At 48.9% G+C, this 13,390-nt stretch overlaps 1 protein-coding gene across 5 annotated transcripts; it reads right to left on the bottom strand.

Annotated features, from left to right (window-relative positions):
- Positions 1-443: 443 nt before the first annotated feature.
- On the bottom strand, positions 444-6,580 carry LOC125132774 (leukocyte immunoglobulin-like receptor subfamily B member 4A). Of its 5 annotated transcripts, none has more exons than XM_047790474.1 (8): positions 6,433-6,574; positions 6,297-6,332; positions 5,852-6,115; positions 5,305-5,604; positions 5,029-5,070; positions 2,833-2,964; positions 1,209-1,261; positions 444-1,140 (listed from the first exon to the last, which is right to left on the bottom strand). In XM_047790474.1, the coding sequence occupies exons 1-8, from the start codon at positions 6,464-6,466 to the stop codon at positions 982-984; spliced, it is 1,020 nt and encodes a 339-aa protein (XP_047646430.1). In that variant the 5' UTR covers positions 6,467-6,574; the 3' UTR covers positions 444-981. The 5 variants fall into 5 exon arrangements, with proteins under 5 accessions (XP_047646430.1, XP_047646433.1, XP_047646431.1 ...); XM_047790477.1 differs by having other exon boundaries at positions 444-1,122; XM_047790475.1 differs by having other exon boundaries at positions 2,833-2,961.
- Positions 6,581-13,390: the final 6,810 nt, after the last annotated feature.

Genomic DNA, 13,390 nt, shown 5'->3' with positions numbered 1-13,390 from the left:
GCGAATCTGGGTGGGTCTGGAGCCTTAGTTGTGGCGGTGGGTCACACGGTTTGCATTTGTTCAGGTTCACCACACAGTACCCATTAAAGACGTGCTGTTCCTTGTGTGTCATTCATACTGCAACGAAGCTGTTTCAAATAGGATTCTTCTTTTGATGTTTTTCAACCGTATAACGTGCAGTGGTGGATTTCCTGTCGTGGCTCAGTGGTTAACAAATCCATCCCTGTCCTGGCTCCGTGGGTTGAGGATCCAGCGTTGCCATGAGCTGTGGTGTAGGTCGCAGATGCAGCTGGGATCCTGCCTTGCTGTGGCTGTGGCGTAGGCTGGCGGCTACAGCTCCGATTCTACCCCTAGCCTGGGAACCTCCATATGTTGTGGGAAGCGGCCCTAGAAAAGGCAAAAAGACAAATAATAATAAAAAAAATAAAAAATGGTTCAAATGCTAAATTTTATGTTGTGTTTATTTTACCACTAAAAAGGCCAAAGATGTTAAAAAGTGTGAAAATGTAAAATGTTTGGGCCGTGAGAAACAGGTGGCTTGCCAGATGTGGCTCCCGGGCCCCCATTTACTGATGCCAGCCCTGGACCGTTAGCTCTGGGACGAGAGGAATGGTGTTAGGGTCTTTCCTGTGCCCCTCGGCTGGGACACAGAACCTGGCATCCAAGCCAATTTAAGCGTATCTGTTTAATTGATGCACAATGAAAAGTTAAGAAACATGACCCTGTGGCTTTTCTGATAACTTTGGAGTGTCTCAGGAATCCCCGGCCAATTACAATAGAGATTCTGGAGCTGACTGGGTGATCCTGTTGAGCTCTGTAGATTTCGGGGCGGGGGAGAGCAGCAGGACCATCTGAGTAACGTGGGTCCCCTCAGCCAGGCTGATGGCCTCTGATTTGGAAGCTCAATTCCAGAGGAGGGAGCCACCAACAGGCAGCTGGAAGTTCCACCGTCCTGATGAAATGCCGGCACCGGTGCCTGGCTCATCTTAGGGCGAGCGTTGCATACTCGCTGGTCTGGGTCTGCCTGGGCACCAAGGAGGGTGATCCAGCTGTCCCCTGCTGGGGGACACTGCACGTCAGCTGGCAGTAGGTGACTTCCTGCGGGTCTGGTGCTTCAGAGGCCTGGGGAAGGAAGGGAGACTGTGGAATGCATGTGTGACACGGGGGCCCCAGGGGTAGGTGAGGGCAGGGGTGGGGGGGACTCTCACCTGTCCCTCCGTGGGTCCAGCCGCCTCTAGCCGCCTCTCTTTGCTGGCAGCATCTGAATGGAAGAAGAGGTGGTTACGGACCACATAGATGTGTCTGCCTCAGTTCATCTGCGACACCCTAACCCCCAAGGGGAGGGTGTCTGGAGCTGGTGCCCTTGGGAGCTAATCAGGTTCAGACGGGGTCGCTAGGGTGGCATTCTCATGATTCCATGGAGAAGTATGAGGACACACACACTGTTTCTCTCTGCTGTGTGAGGATATGCAAGAAGGTGGCTGTCCATAAAAGTACCCTAACCCCACACCGAATCCCCGGCACCTGCATCTTCCCAGCCTCCAGAATTGTGAGACGTGAGTGCTGGCTGTTTGAATTACATGCACTGTTTTCTGTTACAGCAGCCTGAGCAGACTAGGAAAGTGAGGGTCATTTTTTTTTTAATTGAACTATAGTGGATGTACCCTATTATAGAAGTTACAGGAGTTCCTGTTGTGGCTCAGTAGTTACCAAATCGATCCCTGGCCTTGCTCGGTGGGGTTAAGGATCCGGCGTTGCCGTGAGCTGTGGTGTGGGTTGCAGACGTGGCTTGGATCCGGCGTTGCTGTGGCTCTGGTGTAGGCTGGCGGCTACATCTCCGATTCGACCCCTAGCCTGGGAACCTCCACGTGCCGCGGGAGCGGCTCTAGAAAAGGCAAAAAGACAAAAAAAAAAAAAACAAACTAAAAAAAAAAAAAGAAGTTACAGGTGTACAGTAGAGTGAGTTGTACACTTTAAAGGTTATCCTCCGCTTACAGTTATCATGAAGTATTTGGTATATGCCCCACGATGCACAGTACATCTTTGTAGCTTATTTTGCCCCGAATAGTTTGTACCTCTTCCTCCCCCCACCCCGTGTTGTCCCGCCCCCTTCCCCCTCCCGCCTGGTAACCACTACTTTGTTTTCTGTATTTGCAATCTGAGAAATACAGCGCCCCAGTGAGTATAACCAAAGAGAGGGCTCGTCCACGTGGCTGCAGATGGCCTTCTAGAGATGGTATCACTTCCATGTGGAATCTAAAAAAGGGGTACGAACGGACTTATCTGCAGAACCGAAACAGACTCACAGACTTAGAAAAACTTCTAGCTACCCAGGGGGCCAGGTGGCAGGGGAGGGAGGGACTGGGGGCTGGGCTGGGCACATGCACACTGAGGTCCATGGAATGACTGGCCCACAGGGACCTGCTGTAGGGCACAGAGAACGCTGCCCAGTATCCTGTGATAATCCACGTGGGAGAAGAATCAGAGAGAACAAATGTGAGTGTCTGTATGACTGGGTCGCTTGGTCGTGCAGCAGAAGTTAACACAATCTTGCAAAACAACGCTACTGCAATAAACCTGAAGGAGAGGTTTATAAATAAGCCTCCTGTTTTGAGAGGGCGGTTGTAGGTGTTGCACAGCCCCGCCTTCCGATGTGACAGGTAAGAGCTGGGGCCCAGGAAGCTCCCACAATCCCCGCATCAGCTCACAAAACAGCCCCCAGCTCCAGATCCCTCGGCCCCTTCCCCGCCCCCGGCAAGTGCCCCGCCCATCTGCCCGTGGGGTTTGCGCGAGGGTCTCGGCGCAGGCGTCCCATCCTTCTCAAGGACCTACTGTTCCTGGCTTTGCGACAACAGCACACGAGGAGGAGGAGGAGCAAGAGGAGGAGCAGGAGACCAGAGGCCACTGGGACACCAATCAGAAGGCCTAGGCGTTTCTCCTTGGAGGTTTGGGTGGGAGGCCCTGCTGCAAAAGAGAAAGCGGGGCTGGAGCGGCTGCCTTGTATCAAGGACTTTCGCCTACCGCGTGGTTTCTGTGTGTCCCGGCGGAGCCACCGCACTCTCGGAGCTCAGAGTCGTTGACCCCAGGTCCTAGAAAAAGGGGGTGCGCTTCGACCACCACGTCTGCTTGCTCCATGAAGTCGTAGGAAGAAAGGACTTGGAAACTGGGCTCAGTATAGAGACCGCACACGCTGGCCGCGGACGCAGGGCCTGCCCGTGGCTGTTTCCCTCTGACCCTCCAGCTCCGCATAGACTTAGACTCTTACACTGGTGACACTGTTCAAAGGAAGAGTAAAGTTCTGCGACGTGTGCAAACGGTCTGCAGTGCACGTTCCGGGGCCCGTTAACACCATCTCACGGGAACCTTGCCTTCTTCCCACCTGCTGCTGTGGATGCGCTGGCGCCGCGGGGCGGAGCTGAGGAGGTGCCCAGGAGACCAGACGTCCACACCGCCCCCAAACACTGACTCGCTGGCCCACGACAGCACGTATTTGCCGACCCCCGGTAGAGGAGGAACCGCTCAGAAGAGAGTCAGCAGAGGGGCATCAAGAGGTAGCGGCTGGCAAAACTAACGGGCCAGCAGTTCACGTGGAGAATTCAGAACTGAGTCGTTACATCAAAATGTATGGAAAAAGGATGGGTCCGCATTAGCATTAGGCAAAAGCAACCGGAGACCACACTTAGTGCGTTGGCTGGATTCCAGAAAGCCTGGCTAAAGCATACTAGCTTCCACTTAAGCTGGGGAAAAAAAAAAAAAAAAAAAAGCCAGTGAGCTGGATAGAGCTCCCACCTATGGTTTTGCATTCATGGGTCTCTCCATCTCTTAGCTCTCTTTGACCCCAGTGGATTTTTCTGGCTTGTGCATTTGTGTGTTCCCTTAGGTTTCCCCTCACACTCCCCCCACGGTGCCTGGATAAACTCATCCACTTGCTTTTCTTTTCTTGTTTTTTAGGGCCTCACCAGCAGCCTGTTCCCAGGCTAGGGGTTGAATCGGAGCTGCAGTTGCCCGCCTACACCACAGCCACAGCAGTGTGGGATCCAGGCTGCCTCTGCGACCTACACCACAGCTCACGGCAATGCCAGAGCCTTAACCCACGGAGCGAGGCCAGGGATTGAACCTGGGTGCTCAAGTCTGATTCTTTTTTGCTGAGCCACAAGGGGAACTCAGCCCATCCACTTTCTTTGCAAGCTTAACACCTGTCAGTCACACACCTGCATCTTCTGTCCTGAATTCTTCTCACTCAGACTTAGGAGGCTGATTTCCCAGGGCACATTCCCTCTCGGGTGGCACAGCCAACTCAAGAGCAACAAGCCCAAGAGGAAACCCCTGCTCTTGCACCCCCTCCCCAGCTTTGGGAACTCCTCCCATGTGCCTCTTTCTGCACGGGTGGTCCCTCCAAACACACAGCGCAGGCTCTGATAGAGACATGGCCCGGGAAGCAAGTTCACACTAAATTCTCCTCGAGAAGGAAGTGACAGTGGCCACAACCACAGAAGGTCTTGGCCCAGTAGTTCCTCTTAATACTGCACAGAGTTTATGAGAAGGAAGTGAGGCTCAGAGGAGGGGAAAGACGGGAGCAGGGCTCCTGGTGTGTTAGTTGTAGAGACAGCTCGTCTCATTGCAGTGTCCTCAGCACAGTACAGGGATGGAGCCAGCAGCCCAACAAGCTTGTCTGATTATCTCCATTATTCTGAGCTGACGATTAGGCATCTCAGCCCTCCTGGGAGTAGGGCTCAGGGGTGAGGCTGTGAATTCTAGAAGCTCTCAGGACTACGGGCAGTACAGCTCACTGGCAAACGGTGTCTATGGATTCTCCTGGTTTTATGTGCAATCCGCAGACCCTCTAATCGCCTGTGCTCTCTTAGGGAGAGCAGCCCTCCCTCTTATATCTGTTTGCTCCCTGCCTCCAGCCAGCAGAAGCCTCCCAAAGAGCCAGTTCTGCCTCTGCTGCACGCCCTTGCGACTCCGCGTCAGAGGGAAGGACAATGGAGACTCCTTTCGGATTTCCACCGAAACTCCGTTACTCACCAGTTGGATGTTTGGACTCCGTGGCATCAGGATCAGTAGCTTCTGCAAAACAGGGGTGAAGGAGGGGAGTTTTCTTGATCTCTGCTGCCAGGTTCCCAGTGACTTACAGGACCCTTCCCTGGTGGTGGGCAAGGGGGCGCAGGCCTCACCGCTTCGTGTCTAAGCAGGTGCTGATACCACCTTCCCATCCGCTGTCTTCCTTCCCCAAGTGCTGCTTAAACTGGATGGTGACAGCTTCCAGAAGGGGACATGGGATGGATGGGCTGGCGTCCTCACCTTTGACCTGAAGCTGCACTTGGTTGCTGGGCTGAGACCACACGAAGGGGCCTTGGTTGAAGACACCACAGCATCTGTAGGTCCCTGCCTGCACAGAGGAGACGTGACTCAAGAGGAAGATGGCCTGGGCTCCTCTGTCCTGGGGGGTGGAGCTTTGTTCCTGGAAGGTGTGACTTCCATTGTTTTTGATGAGAATAAATGCTTCGAAGTTTACTTTGGAGAAACACTGCAATTTCACATTCTCCCCCGCAGCCACCACAGTGCCAGTCATGCTTGAGAGAGAGGGTTTCTCATAAGCTTCTGAGAAAAAAGGAAGTTTGGAGATGGTGGGGGGTGTCACGTAGGCACTGTCCCTTTTCCCCCCTGAGGACAGACAGGCTCTGGTTTCTCTCCCCTCCTCGTGCTGCCCCAAGGAGACCTAGCTCAGCATCATCCCCGAATCCTCGCTGAGGACACAGGTTTGGTCCTCTGTGCTTCGCTTCTCCAAAGCCTGGTTCTTCCCTCTGCAGGGGAGTTGGTCCTGGCTCAGCCTCTGTGTCTCACTCACCGGTCATCACCAGATACAGGAGGTTGCTTAGCGGGGACCAGTCCTCTCCAATCTTGTAGGAGCAGTGGTACGGGCCCACAAGGTCTGGGCTTAGCTCTGGGAAAGCCACCGTGTTGGCCTTTCTTTCCTGGGGCTCAGGACTTCCCACTCTGGTTATCTTGTACGCTTCAGCTTGTTTGGGCCCTCGGCACAGGATGGTCACAGGCTGTTTTGGTGGAACCAAGGATCCAGGCAGAGCTGTGATAAGCGGTGGAGAGAGATTTCCTAGAAGCAAGGGGACAGGTAAGGGAGTCACAGGTGTGTCTGTTTCTCACACCAGCCTCCACTTCGGCCCCCTGCGCAGCCCCCAGAGCAAATGCCCAGTCCCCGCTTCCCAGCCTCCCTGGGAGCTGCTGTCTGAGCTGAACCTGTCAGGGTCCTTGGGTGTATGACAAGGATGACTCACCGTTCTGTTCCTGCGTGTTCTGGCCTGGATAAAACCCTGGAAGGAAACCCCAGGTGAGAAGAGCCCCCCTTAAGGCACCGCCAGGCCTGCCCCCCGTAGCCGTCTGCTTGTGCCCCAGCCTCTCTCCTGGACTCACCGAGGAAGAGCAGCATGGGCAGAAGCAGGGACATGATCCTGGGTCCAGGCCATCCTGCTGGGCTCCGTGATGCTGAGCAGGCTTCTCCGGAAGTGACCTGGCCCTCCAGGAAGTGTGGGAATGAAACCCTGCTCTCCCCACCGGAGCAAGGCCAGCCTACATCCTCTTCCCCCACTTCCCCTGGGTGGGGCTTCCTCATGAAGACACGAAACCTGTGAACTTAAACTACAAGTGGTCTAGCCTGATTCCTATTTTCCTTTTTATTTATTTATTTTTGTCATTTTAGGGCTGCACCCACATCATATGGAGGTTCCCAGGCTAGGGGTCCAGTCGGAGCTGTAGCCGCCGGCCTAGGCCTGAGCCACAGCAATGCGGGATCTGAGCTGCATCTGTGACCAACACCACAGCTCACAGCAACGCCGGATCCTTACCCCACTGAGCGAGGCCAGGGATGGAACCCGCCACCTCCTGGTTCTTAGTCGGATTCGTTAACCACTGAGCCACGACGGGAACGCCCTGATGCCTATTTCTCATCTGCACTCCCACATCAACATTTAAATCTTTCTGCAAAAAACAAGGGGTACGAGAGCCTCAGGAGCAAAACATGCTGTCATTTCCACTTGGAGGGCGGCTCTGAACCCTCGAGTGAATTCATGCCTGTCCCTTTCTTTTTTTCTTTCTGTTTTTGGCGGCCCCACGGCACATGGAGTTCTGGGGCTGGCCTGCGGTTTCGACCTATGCCGCCCTGGTGGCAACGTGGGGATCTCTAACCCACTCTGCCCAGCCTGGGATCGAATTTGCATCCTGGCACTGCAGAGACACCACAGACCTCCTCGTGCCATAGCGGAAATCCTGGCCCTGGCTACGTAATGCTGCATTCCATTTTTTTTTTTTTTTTGGCTGTGTCTGAGCCAGGGGTAGAACCTGTGTCACAGCAGTGACAAGGCCAGATCCTTAACTACTAGGCTACCAGGGAACTCCTGGCTTTCCAGGCATAATCCTAAGCATTTCCTTATTCTTAAGCTGTTTTGGTTTCAGTTTTTTGGAGCAAGACTGGGTTATGAGTTCTTAAATCCACTGTCTGTTTTTGTATGCCCAAGGACTAGAATGATTTATACATTTTATTTATTTATTTACTTATTTATTGGTCTTTTTAGGGTCACATTCCACAGCATATGGAGGTACGCAGGCTAGGGTTTGAATTGGAGCTATAGCCGCCGGCGAGTACTACAGCCACAGCAATATCTGAGCTGTGTCAGCTCATGGCAATGCCAGATCCTTAACCCACTGAGCGAGGCCAGGGATCGAACCTGCATCCTCATGGATACGCGTCAGGTTTATTACTGCTGAGCCACAATGGGAACTCCTATTTTATTTTATTTTATTTATTTATTTGTGAGTCAGCACAAACCCTGAATGTTCCATGAGCTTATTTTTATACACTTTAAATGGTTAAAAAATCGGACTTCCTGTTGTGGTGCAGCAGAAACGAATCAGACTAGTATCCATAAGGATGTGGGTTTGATCTCGGGCCTTGCTCCGTGGGTCAGGGATCTGGTGCTGCCTTGAGCTGTGATGTAGGTCGCAGATGCAGCTCGGATCGCATGTTGCTGTGGCTGTGGTGCAGGCCGGCACCTGCAGCTCCGATTCGACCCCTCCCCCGGGAACTTCCATGGGCCTCGGGTGTGGCCTTAATAAGAAAAAAATCAAAGTAGAGATTATCTTACTAAGTGAAGGAGGTCAGAGAGAGAGAGAGACAAATATCACATGATATCCCGTATATGTGGAATCTAATAAAAAGTGATACAGAAGGACACAGGAACAAACTCACATATTTCAAAACCCATCTTACGGTTATCACAGGTGAAACCACTTGGGGGAGAAAGACTTGGGAAGGTGGGAATCACACACACGCACATGCCCTCCTGTGTAAAATAGATAATTCGTGAGAACCTACTGCATAGCACGGGAAAATCACTCAACAGTCTGTAATAACTCACATGGGGAAAAAGAACAGATCTGTTTGTATGTATGACTGATTCACTTTGCCGTACACCTGAAATGATTACGATGTTGTAAGTCAACTATACTCCACTCAAATTAAATTAAGAAAAATAATGACAAAAAAGTCAAAATCAATATTTTGTGACCCATGAAAATGATTCACAATTCAAAATTTAGTGTTCAGAGTTCCTGTCATGGCGCAGTGGTTAACGAACCTGACTAGGCACCATGAGATTGCGGGTTTGATCCCTGGCCTCGCTCAGTGGGTTAAGGGTCCGGCGTTGCCGTGAGCTGTGGTGTAGATCGAAGATGTGGCTTGGATCCCATGTTGCTGTGGCTGTGGTGTAGACCTGTGGCTATGGCTCCTATTTGACCCTTAGCCTGGGAACCTCCATATGCTGCGGGTACAGCCCTAGAAAAGACAAAAAAAAAAAAAGAAAAGACAAAAAAAATTAGTGTTCATATGCAGAGTTTTTATGGGCACACAGTCGCTTTAGGCTGTAACAGCAGAACTGAGCAGTTGCAATGGAGACCAAATGTATTGCAATTTGGTATTTGGCCTGGACCAAAAAAGTTTGCTGACTCCTGATTTAGAATGGCCATGACAGCCAGCAGACACCTGTCACTCTGCTGATGGTTTTCAGAGAAAAATTCCTAGAAAAAGTCATGCATATGCATAATGGAATGATTTTTAATGAGTTTACCAGTTTATGTGACCATCACCATGAGCCAGTTTTAGAACATTTTATGGTCCCGATAAGATCGCAAATCCCCCTTTGCAGTTTGTGCTTCTTACACCTCTGGCTCCAGGCAATGTACTCTATAGGTTTGACCTTCTTGGAAATTTTTTTCCTGGGAAACTTTTTTTTCTTGGAAACGTTCTTGGAAATTATATCTAAGTTTGACTTTCTTGGAATTTTCTTTATCACATTTTTTTATTATTGTTATTTTACAATTCAGTTTTTTTCCTACTGTGCAGCATGGCGACCCAGTTACACATACATGCTTACATTCTTTTTTCTGTCATTATCATGCTCCGTCATAAGTGACTAGCCGTAGTTCTCAAGGCTTAACAGCAGGATCTCACTGCTAATCCATTCCAAAAGCAATAGTTTGCATCCGTTAACCCCAAGCTCCCAATCCATCCCACTCCCTCCCCTTCCCCCTAGGCAACCACAAGTCTGTTCATCAAATCCATCATTTTCTTTTCTGTGGAAAGGTTCATTTGTGCTGTATATTACATTCCAGATATCAGTGATATCATATGGTATTTGTCCTTCTTTTTCTGACTTACTTCACTCGGTATGAGAGTCTCTAGTTGCATCCATGTTGCTGCAAATGGCCTTATTTTGTTCTTTTTTATGGCTGAGTCGTATTCCATTGTACAATAGGTGGGCTTTTGCATTGGGCATCTTTCACTTGGCATGTTTTCAGAGTTCTTCCCTGTGGTAACATGTATCAGGACCTCATTCCTTTGATTTTGATTGATTGATTGATGGGATGTCACTGACCTCTGATGCTGGGTAAGTTTGATACATTACACTTACACTGTAAGTGAAAATCCAGTGTTGATTTGATACATTTATGTAAGGCAGTAGCATTCCTCCAGAGCCTTAGCTAACGTTCGTATCATGTTACATCATTTCTTTTTTTGAGGTGGGAGTAACTGAGATGGACTCTCTCAGCACCTTGCAAGCACACGGTGCCAGATGGAGAGCTGTAGTCATCACTGCACCTTAGATTCCTAGGACTTAGTCACCTCGTAACTGGAAGTTTCTGCCCTTTGACCTACACCTCCCCAGTTCCTCCAGCTCCCACCCCCTGGTACCTGCCATTCCCCTCTGTTTCTACGGGTTCAGCTTTTATAGATGCGGCACCGTCCATTCTCTGTCTCCGTCTGGCTTATTTCACTCAGCACCATGTCCTCCAGCTTCATCTGTCCCAAGGGGGCAGCATTTGAAGACCCTAATTAGAAACAGGGAATTTTGGGAGTTCCTGTCGTGGCTCAGTGGTTAATGAACCCGACTAGGAACCATGAGTTTGAGGGTTCGATCCCTGGCCTTGCTCAGCGGGTTAAGGATCCGGCGTTGCTGTGGCTCTGGTGTAGGCTGGTGGCTACAGCTCTGATTTGACCCCTAGCCTGGGAACCTCTGTATGCCGCAAATGCAGGCCCTAAAAGACAAAAAGACAAAAAAAAAAAAAAAAAAGAATGGCAATAGCACACGTACATCCCAGGATGGTGGGATTATTTAATGATGTAAAGACTGGCTCATAACACATACGATTCTGAGGATAAATACATGATTATGTGTCTTTCCAGTTGGTTTTCTGAACTCTGAAATGTGTGTGATGTGACAAATATATGCATGTGGTTATTTAGACGATGAATTAACCATCTCGTGAGCTATTGTGCTTGACAGCTCAAGGCCCTGACTGTCATGCCTTATTGTCTTGATTTGAATCCTGTATCATTAGCCAGTTATAATCCTAGAGGTAACTGAACATTACTTTTAAACATTTTGTGATTATTTTTAGGGCTGCATCTGTGGCACACGGAGGTTCCCAGGCCAGGGGTCCAACTGGAGCTGCAGCTGCCGGCCTACACCACAGCCACAGCCACGCTGGGTCTGAGCTGCATCGGTGACCTATGCTGCAACTTTCGGCAATGCTGGATCCTTAATCCACTGAGCAAGGCCAGGATTGAACCACATCCTCATGGATACTAGTAGGATTCTAGTTCTCAATCGTATATTTGAAATATTGTCCTTTTCACAGATATGTGGTGGCGATTCCACATATTTGATTATGTAGAGACCTGGTGAATACCCTTGACATTTAAAAATTTTTAAATTAAAAAAAATATTTGTATTAACGTACAGTTGGTTGACAGTGTTGTGCCACTTTCTGGGTACAGCAGAGTGCTCCAGTCATACATATACACACTTTCTTTTTCTCATGCTCTCTTCCATCCTTGCCCTGTACAGTAGGACCTCATTGCTCATCCACTCTAAATGTAATAATGGAGTACTACCCTTGACTTGATTTAACTCGCATTTCTTTCTTCTTCTTCTTTATTTTTTTGTCTTTTTTTTTTTAGGGCTGCAATCTGGGGCATATGGAGGTTCCCAGGCTAAGGGTCAAATTGGAGTTACAGCTGCCGGTCTATGCTACAGCCACAGCAACCCAGTATCCAAGCCACACCTGCGACCTACACCACAGCACATGGCAGTGCTGGATCCTTAACCCGCTGAGCGAGGCCAGGGATGGAACCCGAAACCTCATGGTTTCTAGTTAGATTCGTTTCCACTGCACCACAGTGGGAACTCTGAATTTCTTTCTTCTTTCTTCTCTTTCCTCCTTTCCTCTCCCTTTCTCTCCCCCTCACCCTTTCTCTCTATTTCTCCAGTTTAAAGTGGAAAGTTGAGAATAATAGGGAAGAGCAAGGGCTGGCAACCTATGACCAGTGGCTGAACCTGGCCCCTTACTTGTTGTTGTTAATAAAGTTTTATTGGAACGCAGTCAGCCTGTTCACTATGGGTTGTCTGTGGCAGAATTGAGTAGATGCAACAGAGACTGTATTTCCTGTAAAATTCAAAATATTTACTATCTGGCTCTTTAAAGAAAAGTCATCCTGGCTCCTGGTTAAGAGTATGTCCTCTCAGTTTTGACTGCCTTCCCCACACTCTGCCTCGGGGTTGTTTTTTTGGGGAGGGGGTTATGAATTTATTTATTTATTTATTTATTTATTTAATTGTTATTTCCCCAATACAGTTTTTTTTCTACTGTACAGCATATGGTGACCCAGTTACACATACATGTACACCTTCTATTTTCTCACATGATCATGCTCCATCATAAGTGACTAGACATAGTTCCTAGAGCTACACAGCAGGATCTCATTGCTAATCCATTCCAAAGGCAAGAGTTTGCATCCATGAACCCCAAGCTCCCCTCCCTCTTGGCAACCACAAGTCTATTCTCCAAGTCCATGATTTTCTTTTCTGTGGAAAGGTTAATTTGTGCCATATATTAGATTCCAGATATAGGTGATATCATATGGTATTTGTCTTTCTTTTTCTGACTTACTTCATTCAGTATGAGAGTCTCTAGTTCCATCCATGTTGCTGCTAGTGGCATTATTTCATTCTTTTTTATGGCTGAGTAGTAGTCCATTGTGTGTATATACCACATCTTCCTAATCCAGTCATCTGTTGATGGACATGTAGGTTGTTTCCATGTCTTGGCTATGGTGAATAGTGCTGCCATGAACATGTGGGTGCATGTGTCTTTTTTAAGGAAAGTTTTGTCTGGATAAATGCCTAAGAGTGGGATTGCTGGGTCATATGGTAGTTCCATGGATAGTTTTCTAAGGTATCTCCACACTGTTCTCCATAGTGGTTGTACCAGCTTACATTCCCACCAACAGTGCAGGAGGGTTCCCTTTTCTCCACACCCTCTCCAGCATTTGTTAGTTGTGGACTTTTTAATGACGGCCATTCTGACTGGTGTGAGGTGGTATCTCATGGTAGTTTTGATTTGCATTTCTCTAATAATCAGTGATGTTGAGCATTTTTTCATGTGCTTATTTGCCATCTGTATATCTTCCTTGGAAAAATGTCTTTTCAGGTCTTTTGCCCATTTTTCCATTGGGACGTTGGCTTTTTTTGCTGTTGAGTTGTATAAGTTGCTTATATATTTTAGATATTAAGCCCTTATCAGTTGCATCATTTGAAACTACTTTCTCCCATTCTGTAAATTGTCTTGCCTCAGGTTTATTGTCTGCAAAATAGTATGGTGATGCTATGTCTCACACTCTTGGTTGAATATCGAATGAGTTAATATATGCAGTGGGCTTAGAAAGCATATGAAATCATCACTAAATTTCATGTTTCTAAAAGTTGAAGTCACAGTTGATTTACGATATTGGGTTCGTTTCAGGTGTACTGCATAGTGA

Source organism: Phacochoerus africanus, chromosome 8 (genome assembly GCF_016906955.1).
Source record: "Phacochoerus africanus isolate WHEZ1 chromosome 8, ROS_Pafr_v1, whole genome shotgun sequence".
Classification (NCBI taxonomy): domain Eukaryota; kingdom Metazoa; phylum Chordata; class Mammalia; order Artiodactyla; family Suidae; genus Phacochoerus; species Phacochoerus africanus.
The sequence above is the reverse complement of the archived record's forward strand: the minus strand, read 5'-3'. Positions and strand labels throughout refer to the sequence as shown.

Excerpts from the sequence above, each read along its gene's own strand:
- LOC125132774 (XM_047790474.1), bottom strand. The coding sequence starts at position 6,466 with ATGTCCCTGCTTCTGCCCATGCTGCTCTTCCTCG. Across the intron at positions 6,333-6,432 it reads GCCCATGCTGCTCTTCCTCG|GGTTTTATCCAGGCCAGAAC; the intron begins GTGAGTCCAGGA and ends GTTTCCTTCCAG. Across the intron at positions 5,605-5,851 it reads CCTGTATCTGGTGATGACCG|AAGCTTATGAGAAACCCTCT; the intron begins GTGAGTGAGACA and ends CTTTTTTCTCAG.